This window comes from Octodon degus, unplaced genomic scaffold, assembly GCF_000260255.1.
Source record: "Octodon degus isolate 3935 unplaced genomic scaffold, OctDeg1.0 scaffold00037, whole genome shotgun sequence".
Lineage (NCBI taxonomy): Eukaryota > Metazoa > Chordata > Mammalia > Rodentia > Octodontidae > Octodon > Octodon degus.
Window position 1 is genome coordinate 1,995,612 of NW_004524613.1, and position 16,385 is coordinate 2,011,996.

The 16,385-nt window shown below is 44.3% G+C and overlaps 1 protein-coding gene and 1 pseudogene across 1 annotated transcript; one reads left to right on the top strand and one right to left on the bottom strand.

Annotated features, from left to right (window-relative positions):
* Defb123 (defensin beta 123) lies at positions 1-2,478 on the top strand. The gene is made up of 2 exons (XM_004630780.2): positions 1-125; positions 2,241-2,478. Exons 1-2 carry the CDS (start codon positions 68-70, stop codon positions 2,387-2,389), a joined length of 207 nt encoding a protein of 68 aa, XP_004630837.1. The 5' UTR covers positions 1-67; the 3' UTR covers positions 2,390-2,478.
* A 13,399-nt stretch (positions 2,479-15,877) lies between these two features.
* The window catches only part of LOC101571726, a 1,152-nt pseudogene continuing 644 nt past the window's right edge, over positions 15,878-16,385 (bottom strand).

Below are 16,385 nucleotides of genomic sequence, written 5' to 3' on the forward strand. Positions count from 1 at the left end.
TCCGCACACCCCACGTGCTTCGCCATCGCTTCCGCTTGCAGCTCCGCTTCAGGCTCCCTCTCCAGTCATGAAGCTCCTGGTGCTGTCCTTGGCGGTGCTGCTGCTCGTGTCCCACCTCCGCCCAGGTAAATCCCGGGCCTCTTCAAGGAGGGCAGGGGTCGCCCTGAGGCCTGGTCAGGGAATCTCAAGGACGGGGGTACGGGGCAGCAAGAGGTCACCGAGAGGAGCCATAGGAGAACGCGACTTGCCAGCAACAGGTGCCAGGTCTTAGGGACCAACTGCGACACCCAGAGCTCCTGGCTCAGGCCTCCCTCCTCCCCAGGGAGCTGCGCAGGTGGACTGTGTGTGAAGGAAGAGCGAAGTGGTAGACAGGCCCAGCAGAGAGGGAAGCGGCCGCCCTTTGCAAAAGAGCAAAGCTCACAGCCGCCTTCATGGGAGAGGGTCTCTGTGCCAGGACAGAAGTTGTTTGCGTATGCCCCAGTCTCTTTATCAGTGCTGATTGCATCCATGCTGGCTCTTGGACATCCAGTTTTCCATCTGGTATTGTTTTTCTTCTTCCTGAGTGACTTCCTTTAACATTTCTTGTAGTGAAAGTTCTGGGTCTGCTCACCAACACTACAAGAAAAGAGGCAGAGGGTATCTGGAGATTGCCACAGCATGCCCCTCCCCCGCTGTGGAAGGCCTAACGTCTAGCAAGTTGCCCTAGGGGCCGGAGAGATAGCTCAGTAGAATAAGTGCTTCCCTGGCAAGTGCAAAGTTCAATCCCCGGTTCCGCAAAAAAAATCGGAAGTTGCTCTCTTTCCACTTAGTTTCCATCTCCTTTGTTCATAAGACTGTTAGGGGTGCCCTTTCCTTCCTCCATGACCCAGAACTACTTCCAGGCAGGGACAGGGCCCATTAGGGCCTCCCCTAGTTGTTTCCCTTCTCTCAAGGATTACAGTCTGCGGCGCATGTTGCTCAGTGTTTGAAAAGTGTGTTTCACATATTTCCCTGAGTTATCTTACTGCTTGAAGTGGGAGGGTAAGTACGGTCACTGTCGCTCACCTCAGCCTGGAAAAGATCCATTTCATTCCGTTTTCACGTTTTTCTTTTCGTCATCGTCTATTTCCCTTAACACATAACTTGGTGAGATTATTTGTTTTTGTGTCTCTTCCACATTAGATGTTTTTCTGAAAATATCTTTTTTATCAATCATAATTTTTTGTCACTTCATTTCTAAAATTTTGGGGTTTTTTTCCATTTGTTTATTTTGCAGTATTCGGGGTTGAACCCAGGGCCTTGAATGTGCCAAGCAAACGTTCTGTCACTGAGCTAATCCTGAGCCTTTATTTTTGCTTTGGTTGTTTTGAGGCTCAGGCTGTTCTCCAGCTCAGCTCTCCTGTTTTAGACTCCCCAGTAGCTAGGATTACAGGTGTGATCACACCTACCACGTCTGGCTGTTTGTGAATATTGGAATGCTGATAGATTATATTTAATATACACAATAGATGTCTGAAGTAGATGCTGTTAGCCTGCTTTTCAAAAGAGGAAAACAAGGAACTGGGCATGGTGGCAAAGGCCTGCAATCCCAGCACTCAGGAGGATCGCTGGGAGTTTGAGACCAGCCTAGGGGTTACAAAAAGGGAGCAAAGGCCAACCTGAACCACACAGCTAGACACTATCTTTAAAAAAGAAAGGGGGGGGGCTGGTGAGATGGCTCAGTGGTCTAAAGCACTTACTTGGAACAAGCTTGGCAAAGCACAGGGACTGAGGTTCAATCCCCCAGCACCACATGCCAGCCAGCCCCACCCCCTGGTGGGCTGAGCTGGCCACACACTAAATAAATAAATAAATAAATAAATAAATAAACAAAAATTTTTTTTAAAAAAGTACTAGCAGAAAATTTTAAAAAAGAAAATAGTGTTGCCCGGTTTGCCTTAGTAGCTGATTCTGTCTTTTGCAGTGGTTGGACATTGTTTCCATCTGTCCTGCCTCTTGTCTCGTAGTCTTTTGGTGCAGTCGGACCCTGATGATTGTCAGAACAGTTCTCTCCAGGGCAGTTTTTGAACATATCTTGGTTAGTTTAGATTCAAGGGCAAGATAGGTAGCAAAAACACATTAAAGGAAAAATAATAATAGACACAAAGGGTCAAAAGGTGAAAGAAGCTGGGAAACTCTTGTCATATCTATTTTAATCTCTTTAAATCCAGAACTTCACTCTTTTTAAGACTGACGTCTCTCTCCTTTCTCCTTTGAATCAGGTGATGCCCAGAGATGCTGGAATCTTCTTGGGAAATGCCGCCATCGATGCTTCAAGAAGGAAAGTGTCTATGTGTATTGCACAAATGGTAAAATGTGCTGTGTCAAGCCCAAGTACCAGCCAAAACAAAAGCCATCATGGTTATTTTGAAGGCTTTGAAGTGTGAAGCCAGGAAAATGCAGAAGCTGCCTGAAGTCTGATCCAAGTGGATTCTTGAGATCTATCAATAAACACCCCTGGCTGACCACTGTGTTGTTGTCTTCTACCCCAACAGTTCTCAGGAGGTCCTCATTCGAGTGGTTGAGAAAATCAAAACTATTTTCATAATAATGATGAGATATCTCACTCTTTCACAAAGCTACAGTAGAATTTTCTGGAATCTCCAAGACATATGATGACATAATTGTTCTGGCAGCTAACAAAAATGTGTTTATGTTCTCTTGCATTTGTAGAATTTCTTAAGGTAGGAGGCTTGAAGTACAAATGTAATCCTTTACAAAGATTAACTCTGCTCTCAGGAATTCTACTGTCCTGACAGTCTTTGGTTATATCAGTAATTCTATAAACTTGTTATTATCTGGTGAATCATTACTTTGAAATCCCAGAACTTTCCTTGCACAAGAATTAAATACACTTTATTGTCTTCATCTGCAAAAGTATATTAACAACCAGATCCAACAGCCTAATAGGAGAGGGGTATGTTAATAATACTTATTCTAGTTTCTGAAAGGAGGGAAAAGTAATACTTATTTTCTAACCTCTGCAGTTCTGTATCCCTCAAGCCCAGCCTAAGAAGTTTAATAAGATTCTTCTTAAATAAGTAATAATAAGGGGTTGAGGATGTAGCTCAGTGCAAAGGCCCTATGCTCAGTCTCCTACACAGAAAGAGAAAAGAAGAGAGGGAGGGAGGGAGGGAGGGGAGAGACAGAGGGAAGGAAGGGAGAGAGGAAAAGTAGAATGCAGAAACTTCTGGACTTCTATTCTCAGAACCTCTCTGTTATGGCCACCCAGGTAGGCACCTTCCTGGACCTGGGCATCATCTTTGACCAGCCAGGTACCAAACCCTCCCCTTACTGAGACTCATCTGCACTTACAAGGATCCCGAAAGTGAACTCTGTAAGTCCCCAACGCTTACCTGAGATGCCCTCTCCAGAAGCCTGACCCCTGGTACTCCTCCCTACTGAACCAGACAAGAGCCCCAACCACTGTGCAACAGTCGGGTCCTAGCTACAACTCTCCAGTGCGTCTATCTGGTGTCCTCTGACCCCTGTCCTTTCCCAAGCCCTCAGATTGTCTCTTCTACCAAATATGGGGTCTCTGCGTGACCCTCCCCATTCACTCTGTCCTTTGCTAGGGCCCCCATCCAGGCTCCACCTCCAGGGCCCTGACTCTGTTCCTATGGCCTGGGTCAAAAGCAACTGTTGTCACAGACTTCTCTGCCAGGGCACCTGGACCCCTCTCTGTCCCGACCCCAACGAAGGACTCAAAGGAGATAAGAGTGTGGAGCACAGGGGAGTCCAGTGCCCACCCACCCCAGGCTGCCCTCCAAAGCCCCATTCTTGTTCCTCACAGTGAGGTTTAACCCCACCTTTGGCCTGTCCTGGGTGCCTCTTTATGGCTCTCCCTCAAGTGGGGACTCAGGGATGGACTTCAGAGTCTCCAGTATTTGGTTCCACAGCAGACTAGGGTGGCTATGTCCATGGAGGTGTTCGAAGGGAGACTGAATCTGAGCCACCCCAGGTGACACAGGGGTCTAGGTTGCCCCAGCTCATGGAAACAGGAAGAAAGCCAGGTGGAGTCAGATCTCAGCTGGGCTTCCACAGCAGTGCAGAACCACCAGCTCTAGTAGAGATGGACCTGGAATTTCTAGCACTGTGGAGATGGAAGTGGAGGAGTTGCTGCCTCGGCCGGAGCTGGAACTGGAGCCTCTCAGCTCTGGAAAGTGGAACCTATTCCCAGGCACTAAACACCCGGGGGTGTAGGGTGAATTTTGGGACCTGGGTGAAGAGTACCCTGTGCAGATGTACAACAGTTAGGGGAGGGAGACTGACTGATCAGAGTGGCTCAGGCTGCAAAGGGTAGAGGGGGTAGGATGACTCAGTTGACCGCTGGGCTTTGGTTATGCCTTTCTCTGGTTATTGTGGCCAAACATGGTTCAGTCTGCTCTCTGGGAGCTGGGAGAGTCCAGTCTGTCTCTTTTCCCCAGAATGCCCTGTGAAGACTTTCTGCTTTTCTACATGTTCTTCAAGGCCACAGTGCTAGGCTCACAACTTTGAGATTGTTACTGGTGTGTGGCTTGGCCTATCCCCTAAGGGTCATAAGTTTAAGGGTCATCCCTCTTGTTTTAGACCTTAGGCCCCTGGAAGGGACTGTTAACCCCATACACCTGTAAGAAGTGGGCTCTGGCTTCTGTTCAGGCAGAGGTGGCTGAGGGAGGGCTCTCACTCTCAACATGGGGCCTCCTGACTTGCTGTTCTGGGAATAGGTTATGCAGGCCCCTGGGAGGAGCAGCTAAGAGGGCCCAGGGATGGGGAAAGAACTGAGGTCTCTGAAGTGGAAGTCAGAGACAGGTGGCCAGGCTGGAGGAGGTGGAGCAGCCTGAACCTGCGGACTGCACAGCATGAATGCTCCTGGTGTTTGGAAAGAGGGTGTTGGGAGGCCCCCAGAGGTTCTTAAAGCATCTGCTCCTCTCCATCTGTCCCAGGTCTTATTATGTCTGCTAGCCCCTGCGTCCCTGCATGTGCCTGTGTGGCCCAGAAGTCGGTGAAGGCAAAGCTGATGCCCACAGAGAGAGGCAGGACTATGAGGTATGAGGGTGACCTCCACCTTGGAAAAGAGCTCAAGAACAGGACAGAGCACTAGGGAGCAAGCACCTTGTTGGTACAGAGACAGAGGGCTATGGACAAAGCACAGCTCTGAGAAAACTGTAGAGCAGAGGAAGAGGCTGGTGATGGAGCTGGGTAGATCTACTGAGAGCTGAACTGCACAGGGTGGAACCCCAGGGAGACTAGAAAAATGGAGCCATGAGTCCAGTGGAGCAGAAGAAGGGCAGAACTAGAGGTGCTGTGGTGAGTGGGTGGGTCTCCAGGGTCAGGGAGGGGTTGGGCGGGCAAGATTCTGACCCTCTCCTGGAGGCTCAGCACCAGGGACTGCAGAAGGCAGAGAAGATGCAGTGCAGGCCAGGGCCAGGTGCCTACCTGTGGCTCAAACAGGCTCTGGAAGAGCTGGTGGCTGGGAGCAGGTAAGCTGATGTCAGACCCTACAGTGGTCTGTCACCCTGCCAGCTGTAAAGTGAGCAAGGCTCCTGGGGACTGTTTGGACTCAAGGATGGCCAAAGCTCAGTACTTCTCAGAAGAGTACAATGATTGTCCCTATCAATGGAGTTTGATGAAATTATTGGGGTAGGCTGCTACCAGAGCCCTCAGTGCCTTTGCTGACTCCTGCCTCCCACAAATTCCCAACAGAGACTTCACTTCCTGTGAGTCGGCTACCTGGTCCACTTCCGCATCCATGTGCTCTCATCCCCTTGCTGCTGTGGAGGAAACGCCCTGCCTCAGTAGTGCAGCTGTGATCTTGGTTTCTCCTCCTTTCACTCTTTGGCACTGTCCACATTCTCCCTGTAGCCTCAGCTGGCCCTCACTTAGCAGAGGTTATGAAGTTATTGCTGTGTCCACATATACATGTTCTTCTCACTTCCACCTTTGACTTTTGCTCCTCCATAATCTACTCCAGGCACTTTAAGTCCCTTTCTGATACTCTTCTTTTTCTTATTATTTTTTAATGTATTTAGTACAGGGTCTACAGGGTCTCACTACATAGATCAGACTCATAGTGATCCTCCTGTTTTCAGCCTCCCAAACTCTGGGATTACAGGTGCATGTCATCACACCCAGTCTTAGTCACTGTCTCAGTGCAACTCAGGAGTGGGGCCAGCATGGCTTGTAGTGATGGGGCTCAAACCCTGGACCCTGTGCTATGCCTAAACAGGATCTTTGGTCTGCCAAGCTATCTGGCCAGCCCTTTGATACTCTTCTTAAAGGAATTATTTGCCTATCTATTCAATAAATACTTATGACACTTGTTATGGTAAACACTGTTTTAGGTACACGGAAAACAGTGAAATATGCTCCTACCCACAAAAATCCCTGAAGCTAGCATTCCTATGGGAGATATGAGAAGAGACACAAGTAATAAACATGTAGATAAAGAGACAGAAATATACTAAGGATAAGTGTTGATGGAGGAAATAAAGCACACATGCATTCAAGAGAGGTGTGGCAATTTTACAAAGGGTAAAGAGGGAAGGCTATTGTGAAGGTGCTGTGAATATAGAAACAAGCCATATCTGTGAGGCTGCTCTGCACAGAGGTGTTGGCATGTGCGAAGCCCTGAGTAACAACAGGCCAGGAGCACTTGAGGAAAAGCAAAGGGCCTAGCATGACCAACGCAGTGTGAACAGAGCAGATGAGGGTGGAGGGGGCTGAGGGAAGGAGAGTCATGGGGAGGAAAATCATGTATGTTAGGGCCGGGGAGATAGCTCAGTAGAATAAGCGCCTGACTGGCAAATGCAAAGTACTGAGTTCAATAGCCAGTACCAGAAAAAAAAAAAAAAAGATGATTCTAGGTGTGGTGATGCATGCCTGTAATCCCAGCACTTGGGAGGCTGAACACAGGAGAATCACTACAAGTCCTATCTGTGTAGTGAGACCCTCTAAACACTGTACTAAGTACATGTTTTAAAAAAGATCATGTGAGCACCTCAAGGGCCATGGTAATGACCTAGGCTGCTTCTCTGGATGACCTAGAGAGACTCTGAAGATTTAGGAAAGAAGAGATGTGCTCAAGTTATGCTTACCTTTGAGGATGCATGGACGAGTGGGGGTGCAAGGGAGGAAGCGAGGGGATCACTGACATCAGCCTTATAATGATCCAGGTGGGGGATGGTGATGAACCTAGCCGAGTGTGGTCACAGTAGACCAGGTGTATCAAGAATGGATTTATGAGAAATAGTGATGCCTCAGAACTTGCTGATGGCCAGACATGCACAGGGGCAGAGGAGCATGTGCAAAGCGTTGGGGTAATTCCCAAGACTTTGGCTTGCGCAGCTGTATCAGTGGTGTTGTCAGCTCAGCCAGGGAAACAAGAGGTCTGAAGCTGGGTGAGGTGTTGAAAGCTCAGTTTGGACTTGTTAACTTCAAGACATTTGTTAGACCTACAAGTGGACACATCTAGCAGTCAGCCAATGTGTTGAGGTCTGGGGACAGTTTTAGGCTGGAAGTACAAATTTGAGAGTTGACATTATGTAGATGAGACCGGGTAAAATTGTCCTGGGAGTGAATAGAGCTGGGATCTGGAGCGCTCTGGCACTTAGAGCAGGGTGGAAGAAGGAGACCCAGCCTAGAGCTCCCATCAGCAGAGGCAGTGGGATAGCAGGTGGGTGGTCACTTTTCTGTCCAGTTTGCTCAACTGTCAGGGTCAGTGGATACGGTGAAGCCCACCCTCCCTTCTGAAAAGCACCCTGTTGGTTTCCATGACCCCACACTCCCCATTTTCCTCTTGCTCATCTCTTTGGCCGCTTGCGCCCCTCCCTTCTCAACTCTGAATGCTCTGAGATCCATGTAAGAATGTTGCAGAGCCTCAGTGCAAGGCTCCCTTCTCTGTCTACATCCCTCAAGTCTCCAAGAGAGCCACCACCTTTAATCCAGCATAATCCCTTGCTTCACTTTCCACACATTGCAATTAAACTGTATTTTTACATTATTGAAATTATTACTGAAATTACTCTTTGATGGCAAATTTCAATGAAAATTTTAAATATGTCACAATTGGTAGCTTTAGCCACATTTTTCTGTGGTTATTTCCTCCACACCCAACTTCCCTGAACTTAATTTTATTTATTTATTTATTTATTTATTTATTTATTTATTTATTTTTGCAGAACTGGGGATTGAACTCAGGCCCTTGTGCTTGCCAGGGAAGCACTTAGTCTACTGAGCTATCTCCTCAGCCCTGAACCCAATTTTAGATTTAACACTTATCAGAAATATTTGATGCTTGTTTGTTTGTTTGCTCATTCATCTGTGTGTGTAAGTTCATGTTTGTCTTTTTAAGGAGAGGCCCACTCAGCTTCCAAAGTAGAAATGAGTATCATTTTATTTTATTCTATTCTATTTTTTATTGTATTTTTAGTACAGGGTCTACAGGGTCCCACTACACAGGCAGGACTCTTAGTGATCCTCTTGTTTTCAGCCTCCCAAGTGCTGGTATTACAGGCAGGCACTACGCCCAGCCTCAATTGTAGTCTCAGAGCACCCCTGGGGCAGGGCCACAGCATGCTGTGGATGGAGCACTAGTCCCTGCGTCTGCCTAAGCAGGCGTTTTAGTTTGCTGATCCATCTAGCTGGCCCTTATCTGTGTGTGTAAGACAGGGTCTCTCTATGCAGTGCGGGCTGGCCTTGAACTGACTATATAGCCCAGGCAAGCCTCAGACTCAAGGTGATTTTCCTGCCCCGTCTTCCCAAACCCTGGGGTTACAGACTTGTGCCACCACTCCTGCGCCTGTCAATGTTTAATCAGCAGCCAGTGTTAGTAAGTGCAGTTTGAGCCAGTTTTATTTCATGCTGGTTAGCATACAATAGAAATCTTAGCCAAAAGAGCATTAGCAAGGCAAGAGTAAGCTTTTAGAGCAGTGTCTGGTTAAAAATCCATGGAGGGCTGGGGCTGTCATTCAGTGGTAGAGAGCTTGCCTACCATGTGTGAAGCCCTGGGTTTGATTGTCAGCACTGAAAAAAAAAAAAATCAAATAGAACATAAAATTCCCTGGAATCATGTACTTCATATACTTCGAAATTTTCTATAGTAAAAAAGTTTTGAAACTATTTAGAATCAAAATAAGCCTAAAGGGACTGGGGAGATAGCTCAGAGGTCCATAGGCCTACCTGGAAAGCATAAGGTCCCAGATTCAATCCCAAGTACCGCATGCCATGCTAGGCACCAAAACCAGGTATGGTGGCGCACCTCTGTAATCTCAGCACTGGGGAGGCTGAGACGGGAGATCATTATGAGTCTGAGCTGCATAGTGAGACCCTATACCAAACAAATAAATAAATAAAATTTTTAAATTAAAAAAAATAGGCCTGGGGCAGGGGAGATGGCTCAATAGAATAAGCGCTTGCCTGGCAAGGGTAAGGGCCTGAGTTCAATCCCTGGTTCCACAAAAAAAAATAAATAAAATAAAATAAAAGCTTAAAATATCCTATCTCAAAAATCTATTTTACTTCATCCAGACTTGAACATAGGTTCTAAGCCCTGTAGATATAGGATATAGTAGGACTCAAGGGTCCAAGCCCAGTTTACTCTAGGTTTAGACAAACAACATACAACAGGCAGATAAGCAGAGTGTGTGAGGACAAGGAAAGTGGCAGGGGCTGACAGGATGCCTAGGGAAGGTGACATTTGAGCAGAATCCTGAATGAAAAAAAGTGAGCCATTCTGAGATCTAAGACAGAACATTCTAGAAGGAGGAACAGCTAATGCACAGGCCCTGGGGTGTGAATAGAAACCACTGGAGAGGGGTAAGATGCTGTGGAGAGTATTGAAAAGAACACTGAGAAGGGGCTGGTGAGATGGCTCAGTGGTCTAAAGCACCTACTTAGAACAAGCTTAGCAAAGCACGTGGACCGCGGTTCAATCCCCCAGCACCACATGCCAGCCAGCCCGCCCCCTGGTGGGCTAAGCTGACCATACACGCGCACACACACACACACACACACACACACACACACACATAAAAAGAACACTGAGAAGGTTGGAGGCAGGGAGAGTGGGAGCAGGGAACATTTAGGAGGCCATTCCTGTAATCTTAGGTGAGAAACAATGGTGGCTTAGACAAGGCTGGCCCTGGAGACAGGACAGGGAAAAACGTGGTCAGGTGCCCGGGGCCTCACCCTCACCAGTGAGCTATGCCCCAACCCAGCGTCTTGTTGAAAAATTTTGAAGGTAGAGTCTGAATAATTTGTTGATGGACGGATGGGGATCAGAGAGAAAGAAAATGCAGTAGAGACTGAGTCTTCTTTTTTATAGTGAATATACTTTATGGAATAGAAAGAAATAGATGAGCAGAGATGCAATTTTACCTTTATATTTCTAGGTGTGTATCAGGCAATTTAGTATTCAAATGTTTTCTTTCAGGACAGTCGCAGAATATTTAAGCCAACAGATTTTGGAAACATGCTTTTTTAATAGACATTTGAAGATATAGTTTTTATAGAACATTTCAATGTTCTTTTTATTTTTTTAAGGTTGTTGGTTTGGTTTTTTGGTGCAGGGTCTCACTACGCAGCTTGGACTTCTAGTGATCCTCCTGATTTCTGCCTCCCTAGTGCTGGGATTACAGGGGTGTGCCTCCACGCCCCGACTCCATGGCCAGCTCAGCATGCCCGGGGGCGGGGCCAACATGGCATTCAGTGCCAGGGATCAAACCCTGGCCCGTGAGCTTACCTAAGCAAGTGCTTAGTCTGCTGAGCTATATCACCAGCCCTAATGTTCTTCTTAAATATGTAGTTTTTATGAAAAAATTCTTCTATTGTAAAGGTAGTATAAGACAATTACAGAAAAATTTAAAATATGGGGGGAAAGGAATTTGTTCATACTTTTACAAACTTAAGGAAGCATTTGGTTTTATTTTCTTTCAAAACTTGAGAATTTCATAACATGGTGATAAGAATACAGCCCTCAAGGGCCAGCCAGATAGCTCAGTGGATTAAAGCACCTGCTTAAGCAGACGTAGGTGCTGGGATTCGATCCTCCACCATGCCGGCCCTGCCCCCAGGGCATACTGAGAAGGCAACTAAGACTGTGCATGGTGGCTCCTATAATCCCAGCACTTGGGAGGCTGAAAAGCAGGAAGGATTACTACAAGTTCGATATATGTAGTGAGACCCTGTAGACCCTGTAGACTCTATACTAAACACATAAAAAAAATTTTTTAAATGTCCTAAACTATCCAAAAAAAAAAAAGAATACACTTCTCAGAAGGATTGTCTTGGGCTTGAATCCATTCTCTGTCAACTCCTAGCTGTGATTTAAAGCAAATTATTTAACATTTCTGGGCTTCTGCCCCCATTACCCATAAAATAAAAATGCTAACAGACTTATTAAGATTTTAAAATGCTAAGATATATAAAATACTAAATGAACTCATATATGTGTTAACTTTTTCTTTTACATAATTGTAATTATCCTATACAAGCATTTAATATCATTTAATGTTTATCATAATTATTTCCCACATTTGACATATGCTTTCATAAACATGATTTTAATGGTTGCAAAACACTGCATCAGATTATAACTTAACCATTCCTCTATTACCAAACCTTAGTTCTAAATATTTTTATTTTAGTTTTTAACCTTTATTTATTTAATACAGGATCTCTCTGCATAACTCAGACTCATAGCGATCCTCTTGTCTCAGCCTCCCCATGCTGGGATTACAGGCATGAGTCATCATACCTGATTTCAGGGGCCGGCTCGGTATGCAGTACCTGAGATCTAACCCAGGTCCTTGCTCTTGCCAGGAAGGCACTTAGACCACCAAGCTATCTCTCCAGCCCCTAGATATTGCTATTTTAAATATCAGTGCCATGAACTACATATGGAGGTCATTTTTAATTTTTTTTTTTTAAGTATTTGGTTGTTGCAGGGTCTCACTGTGGAGCTCAGACTCATAGTGATCCTCCTGCTTTCAGCTTCCCCAGAGCTGGGATTACAGGCCTGTGCACTATGCCCAGACTCTTGCTGGCTCAGCCCGCCCTGGGTGCGGGGCTAGCGCAGCATGTGGTACGGGGGATCAAGCCTCGGTCCCTGTGCTCGCCTAAGATGGCATTTTAGTTCACTGAGCTATCTAGCTGGAGTAATTTTTTAAATTTTATTTGTTAGTACTTGTTTTCAGTACATGATGATTACATTCATAGTGGGGAAACTGTACGTGTACACAGCACATCTTAGTTTGTTTGGTCCCCTACCCTTCCATCCCTCACTGCTCCTTTCAACTTTTGGTCCCCTTCCTGTTTGCAAATCTCTATTTCCATTTTTTTTCTTCAATTCTTTCTCTTCATCCTTTTTTCCTCCTCTCCCTTCCACCCATCTCTTGTTCCCCTTCCCATCTGAAAATGATCTCCCTACTTCCTATTACTGACCTTTTATTTTGCTCTTTATTTGTATTTTGGGTTTCTCATATAAGGGAAGCCACATGTATTTAACCTTTCGTGTCTGAGTTAGTTTGCTTAATATTATGACCCCAGGCCAGCAAGAGAGCTCAGCAGACTAGGTGCCTGCTTAGACAAGAGAAGGACCAGGTTCGATTCCTGGTTCAACATGCCATGCCAGCCTTGTCCCTGGGAGCACTGAGCTAGCCACTGAGACTGGGCACGGTGGCACACTCCTGTAATCCCAGTGCTAGGGAGGCTGAAAACAGGAGGATCGCTATGAATCCGAGCTGCATAGTGAGACCCTGTACCAAATACATATATATATATATATATATATATATATATAGCCTCAAGGTACACCCGTTTACCTGTGAATGCCTCAACTTTATCATTCTGTAGGGAAGAGGAGTACTTCACTGTGTTTTAATACTCTTTATCCATTTATCTATTGATGTACATATAGGCTGTTTCCAAGATTAAGCTACTATAAATTGTGCTGCTGTAAACATAAGTATGTTTATATCTTCTGCATGTGGATATACAGTTTTCCCAGCACCATTGAAGGGAAAATAAGGTTATCTTCCTTTCCAAAACTACCAACTCACAGAAATCAAATAGCTGAATGTGCCTGGAGTTATTTCTACTTCCTCTATTCTGTTCTATTGGTCTACATGTCTGTTTTGTGCCACTATCGTGCTGTTTTTATCACTGTAGGTTTGTAAAATAATTTCAAGTCTGGAATTGTGATGCCTCTTGATTTACTTTTGTTGCCCAGGATTGCTTTTAAAACTTTTAGTCTCTATTAGTTCCATAAAAATTTTAGGATTATTTTCTCTAAATCTATGAGAAATGCTATTGGTATTTTGATTGATATTGTATTAAATCTGTGTATCAATTTTGGAAGTATGAACATTTTGATCTTAGTATTGGTTCTGCCTATCCTACGGCAGGGGATATCTTTTCATTTTCTAGTATCTTTTTTCAAAGTGATATAGGGTTTTTGTTTTTTTTTTAATTTTAGTAAGGGTCTACAAGGTCTCACTACATAGATCAGACTCATAGTGATCTGCCTGTGTTCAGCCTCCCAAGAGATGGGATTACAGGTGTGTGCCACCATGCCCAAGCTCAATCACTGTTTCAGCGCACCCTAGGGGCAGGGCCAGCACAGCACTCCAGGGATCGAACCCCAACTGCTAGTGATGTAATTTTTGTGGAGAGGACTTTCATTTTCCTGGTAAATTACTTTCTAAGTATTTAATTTTTCTTGGTGTTGTTATAAATAGCATTGTTTGACTAGTTTCTTTTTAATGAGTTCATCATTAATGTATAGGAACACAACTGATTTTTGTGTGCTGATTTTATATCGTACTACATTTCTGAATTTGGCTATTAATTCTAGGAGGTTTTGGTGGAGTGTTTCAGGTCCTGTAAGTAGAAGATCATGTTATCTGAAAATAATGATACTTCAACTTCAGCCTGTGGCATACATATCCCTTTTATTTCTTTCTCTTGCCTGATTGCTGTGGTTAATGTTTCAAGGACTATGTTGAATGGGAGTGATGATAGTAGACATCCTTGTTCTGTTACTGATTTTAGAGGGAAAACTTTTAGTTTTCCCCTACTTAATATGATATTGGAAGTAGATTTCTCATAAAAGGCTTTTATCAGATTGAGATGTTTCTAAACCTGTTTTCTTTAGGATTTTTAGCATGAATAGATGTTGAACTATGTCAAAGGCTTTTTTTTTTTGCATCAATTGAGATGTTCATGAGTTTTTTTGTCCTTGCTCCTATTTATGTGGTAAAGTACATTTATTGATTTATGTATGCCAAGCCATGCTTGTGTCCTGGGATGAAGCCTGCTTGATCACGGTGTATGATAATTTTGATGATTTGCTGCATTCTACTTGCCAGTATTTTGTTGAGGGTGTTTGCACCTATGTTCATTAAAGACATTGCCCTGGGCTGGCAAGATGGCTCAGTGGTCTAAAGCACCTACTTAGAACAAGCTAAACTAAGCTAAGCTAAGCACAGGGAACACGGTTCAATCCCCCAGCACCACATGCCGGCCAGCCCCGCCCCCTGGTGGGCTGAGCTGGCCACACACACACACAAAATAAATTAAAAAAAATAAAAATAAAAAATAAAAAAAAGACATTGCCCTATAATTCTCTTTTTTAATTAGATTCTTCACTGGTTTGGAAATCAGGGTAATTCAAGAATGGGAATAATCCTTCCCTTTTGATTTCATTAAAAAGTTTGAGAAGTATTGGCATTAGATCTTCCCTGAAGTTCTTGTAGAATTTGGCAGGGAATGCATCAGGTTCTGGAAATTTCTTAGTTGGTAGTTTTGATTTGTTTGTTTGTTGTTTGTTTGTTTTTGAAAGAGTCTCACACTGTTTAGTTGAGACTTAGACTGGCCTTGAACTCACAGTGACCCTCCTGCCTCAGCCTCCTGAGTGCTGGCATTACAGACATGCACCACCATGCCTAGCCATTGATAGGTTTATCACTCCTTCAATTTGTCTGTTATTAGATTGTTCAGTATTTTTAAGTCTTCTTGGTATATTTTAATAATTCACATATATCTAGGAATCTATTCCTTCTGTATTCTCCCATTTTGATAGTTTTGTGAAGTAGTTGCTAATAATTTTCTGAATTTAGTGGTGTCTGTTGTGATTTCACCTTTTTAATTTCTCATTTCTTTTCTTTCTTTTAGTAATATTGGCTTAGGGCTTGTCTACTTTATGCTTTCAAGTCATTGCAGGCATTAAGCTGTTCAAGTCATTGACTCTATTTTTTTTAATCTTCATTTCATTGATTTCTTCTCTGATCCTGTTATTTTCTTCCTTGTACTGCCTCTGAGTTTAGATGGTTCTTATTTTGCTAGGACTTGGAGGTGCATCACTAGGATATTTATTTGGGTTGGCTCTGTTTTTCTGATGTGGGCATTTACAGTTTCTCTCCTAGAACTGCTGTCATTGTGTTCCATAAGTTCTGATATGTTGTATTGGAGTTATCTCTCTTTTTCAGATTATTGTTCAATTCTAGGAACTGTCTTTTTTTTTCCCCAAGGTCAAGCAATCTTTATTTGCTGGTGGCAAAAGGCCACAATGCTTGAGTACTTAAGCCTAGAGTTAACAGTGACTTTTATGCAGGGTAAACCAAGGGCGGCTAGAAAGAATACAAACAGAAAAATGGAGGACCAGGACAAAGGCACTGTGAGCCCAACCACTGCAAGCTGCGGTGTACCCTGGAATCTCAGCGAGAGCAGACGAGCCGAAATTATTGACTGCTTTCCTCACCAACCTTGAACAACCAGTACATTTTTCTTCTGAAAGTCTTGCTATTGGTTGAATTGGTTTGTCCAGCACAACGCAGCACTCTTACGACAAATCACATTATTGGTAAGATACGGTGCGCACAACACATTCAGAATCACTGTTTGCTCCTTCTTCGCCTTGGTCTTTTCTTCCCTGAACGAGTGGGTGTTGCAGTCTCTTGTATCTCTTTTACACTGGACACAGGCTGTTTGAAGACTATTTCATCATCTTTATCATCATTCATTTCAGCAACTTCAGATTTTCATTTCTCCAAAAATGCTGGTGAACAAACTGGTGTGGCGCTCTGGCTATCCACAGTCTTGTCAGGAGTTATGGGAGAGCCTTTTGAAACCCTTTTCTTCTTCTTAGGTATGCCTGGAGCTTTTTTTCTTTTTCGCGGAGACCTTTTTTTTGTCTGAAACCTCTTTTTTCTTAGTAGATAAAACTAATGAAGGAAAATCATAATCAATTCCTCTTGCAATTAATTTCTTCCTGAGTAATTTTTCTTTCTTCTTAAATCGATCTTCCAGGGGCTGGAGAGATGGCTCAGTGGTCTAAAGCACCTACTTAGAACAAGCTTAGCAAAAGCATCAGGGACCGCGGTTCAATCCCC